This window comes from Ostrinia furnacalis, unplaced genomic scaffold, assembly GCF_004193835.3.
Source record: "Ostrinia furnacalis isolate ACB-3 unplaced genomic scaffold, ASM419383v2 OfSCF0860, whole genome shotgun sequence".
Lineage (NCBI taxonomy): Eukaryota > Metazoa > Arthropoda > Insecta > Lepidoptera > Crambidae > Ostrinia > Ostrinia furnacalis.
In genome coordinates, this window is record NW_021131099.1 from 315,443 (window position 1) to 317,939 (window position 2,497).

The 2,497-nt window shown below is 35.8% G+C and overlaps 1 protein-coding gene across 1 annotated transcript; it reads right to left on the bottom strand.

The window, feature by feature from the left end:
- Positions 1 to 269: 269 nt before the first annotated feature.
- Positions 270 to 2,109, bottom strand: LOC114350290 (heat shock protein beta-6-like). Its single transcript, XM_028301023.1, has 3 exons — positions 1,856 to 2,109; positions 1,256 to 1,436; positions 270 to 671 (listed from the first exon to the last, which is right to left on the bottom strand). Exons 1-3 carry the CDS (start codon positions 2,002 to 2,004, stop codon positions 432 to 434), a joined length of 570 nt encoding a protein of 189 aa, XP_028156824.1. The 5' UTR covers positions 2,005 to 2,109; the 3' UTR covers positions 270 to 431.
- Between the last annotated feature and the right edge of the window lie 388 nt (positions 2,110 to 2,497).

Consider the following 2,497-nt stretch of genomic DNA (forward strand, 5'->3'; position numbering starts at 1 on the left):
TGTTAATTTAGAGCTTGGTTTATTGATTCGCTGTTCAGAGTTCTGGAATTGGATTTGCAAGATTTTGTATAAAAATCTCGAAAAATTGTTGATTTTCTTGAAGGTGCTAGCTTCAATATTAAGAAGAAAGAAAATCTCACGAAATTGCTAAAAAAATTAAGATCAACCCTTGAGTTTTAAAGCTATACCTACTAATTAACAATCTTATTAATTAAACACTATTTATGTTCAATCCTTTATTATGTAGGACGTAGGTAATTTTAAAGTGACATTCTTATTTTAGTTTTCATTGCTATCCAAATGATTATTCTTATTAAGTTTACTTTTCTTTTTCTTTTCTTTCAATTTCTCTAGATTTAGATTATGTAAACTAGTGTACCAATGTTTATCTTGTTCTACTTTGATTACCTATTATTAAATTAATCTCCTCTTCACTTTTTTACTTCAGTACTTTTCGGCGCTGATCTATCAATTAAAGCCAATAATGGAGGCATAGGAGTCTGTATGGTAAGCACACCGTCTCGAGAGAGCGATGACACTATGGCCTCCTTGTCTATGCCCCGAGGGAGGAAGAATTCTCTATGGTACTCCCTGTAGACTGTGCTGCTGTCTGTCTTCTCCTCGTGAATCGCTGTCACCATCAGCACGTTATCCAGTATTTTGACTGCCACCTGCAAAATTTAAAAATGGTGGTGAACATTTTTACGTTTACACAAAACGAATTTTGTGTAAAATTTTACAGAGTGCTCAAAACTAGCCTCTAAGATTTAAATGTCTGCGTAATGACTTATCGTAGATAAATGTATTTTTCTTAATCGAGAATATACCTACCTAGCAAAAGATGAAATGAAATGACAGCATTTAGGCAGCATTATCGTTAGAAAGCAAATCGTCCATAAACTCGAGGAGTGGCCAGTTTTGACGGATTTTACATTACTTAGGATGCGTTTAAACCACCTTATTTTAACCGTAACAATGACATTAACCGGTGCCTTTTGTACGGAGTTTGACAGATTTTTGACGTTTGTCAAAGTTAAAGTAAGATGGTGCAACTCAGCCTTAATTAGTAATTATAGCTTTTTGTAATTCTTCTCTTTATAAAAGCAGTTTAGTAGGTACTTAAGACGTACTAACGAGCTATAAACGGATGCAAAGATACATTAGGTAAAAGCATGAGGACTTTAGAAGCAATGAAAATATTATTTAGAGTCTAAATTTTAAGTTTATGACTTAACTTTGTGAAAAAACATCTTACCTCATTGGGAGTAAACTGGCTGACATCAAACTGGAGCTTCAAAGTCTTGGAATCCCCCTCCCCCTCCACAAGCGGTGAGTTGGTCAGCATCTCAGGATTGACAGCGGAGGGCAGCGCTGTCTGCGAGGATATGTTCAGTTGCCCAGTCGGGGTCTGGTCGTAAAAGTACATCAGGTTGGTGCTGGGAAATAAAGAAGAAGAAGAAGTCGGTATTTGTCTAAAGGTTGATTTTTTTATTGCTTTTCGATCTTAAATCAAGATCCATAAAGTAAATGTGATTTGATTAGCATAAATGCTAATATTATTATGATGATTTTTTTGCTTCAAACTTGAGATTTAAATGTCAGATTACTAATATATTCGACCTAGGTATCACTACTAAGATAATTATGGACGTTAGGAGAGCTTCATTTATTCGCTTGCTTTAAGAATGATAAACCTAATTCTAAATTTTCTTAAGCTTTTGGCTATGAAAGAAGAAAGAAAAAGAAATTTTTCAGTATCATCGTTAAATACGCTTATGGCTAAAATCGCTTTGTTTCCAATCGTTTGTTTTTGTATCAATATGCATTGCCAATTTTATACTAGCGTTCAGAATACCTGAACCTCGTCATCTCTTCATCCACCCTCCGCATTTCGGCCTCAAACCGTTCCTTCAGAGATGAGAAGGCGTCATCAAAACTGGACAGATCCGTTCTCTGCACTGGGATATTGAAATTATGGCTTTTCTGCAGTATATTCTCCGCCATCCTGTTGTCTTGACCGGCTGATAAGTTTTAGAAGAGATTTAGAAGAATTTTACTGATAATTTAGAAGTTTTTGGGGTTGACAAACAATAACAAAACTGACAACAACTTCACGTGGTCTGTCAATTAGTGTCAAGCCATCATGGCGCTAGGGCGCCAGTTTGGATAAAAAAGTCTGCAAAATTATAGAATCTTGAAAATTAGGACCACTAAAAAGATAATAAAGAATCATTATGAGATCTCACTCCCCCTCTTTACTAACAACGATATGAAAATAAAATCAAATCAAAATTAAATCCATCCCTAGGGATAAAAAGATGAGATCCCAATCCAATCATCAAATCGGAACAGATTAAAAAAATCCAATTAATCTATGACCTTTCCCGCCAACATCTTTCAGCGCCATTACGCTATGTTGCCAGATAATCAACTTTCCCCCCGAGATGTGGTATTTAGGCGCCCCACGGCAGATTGACAATCCACCCCCGGTGCTATG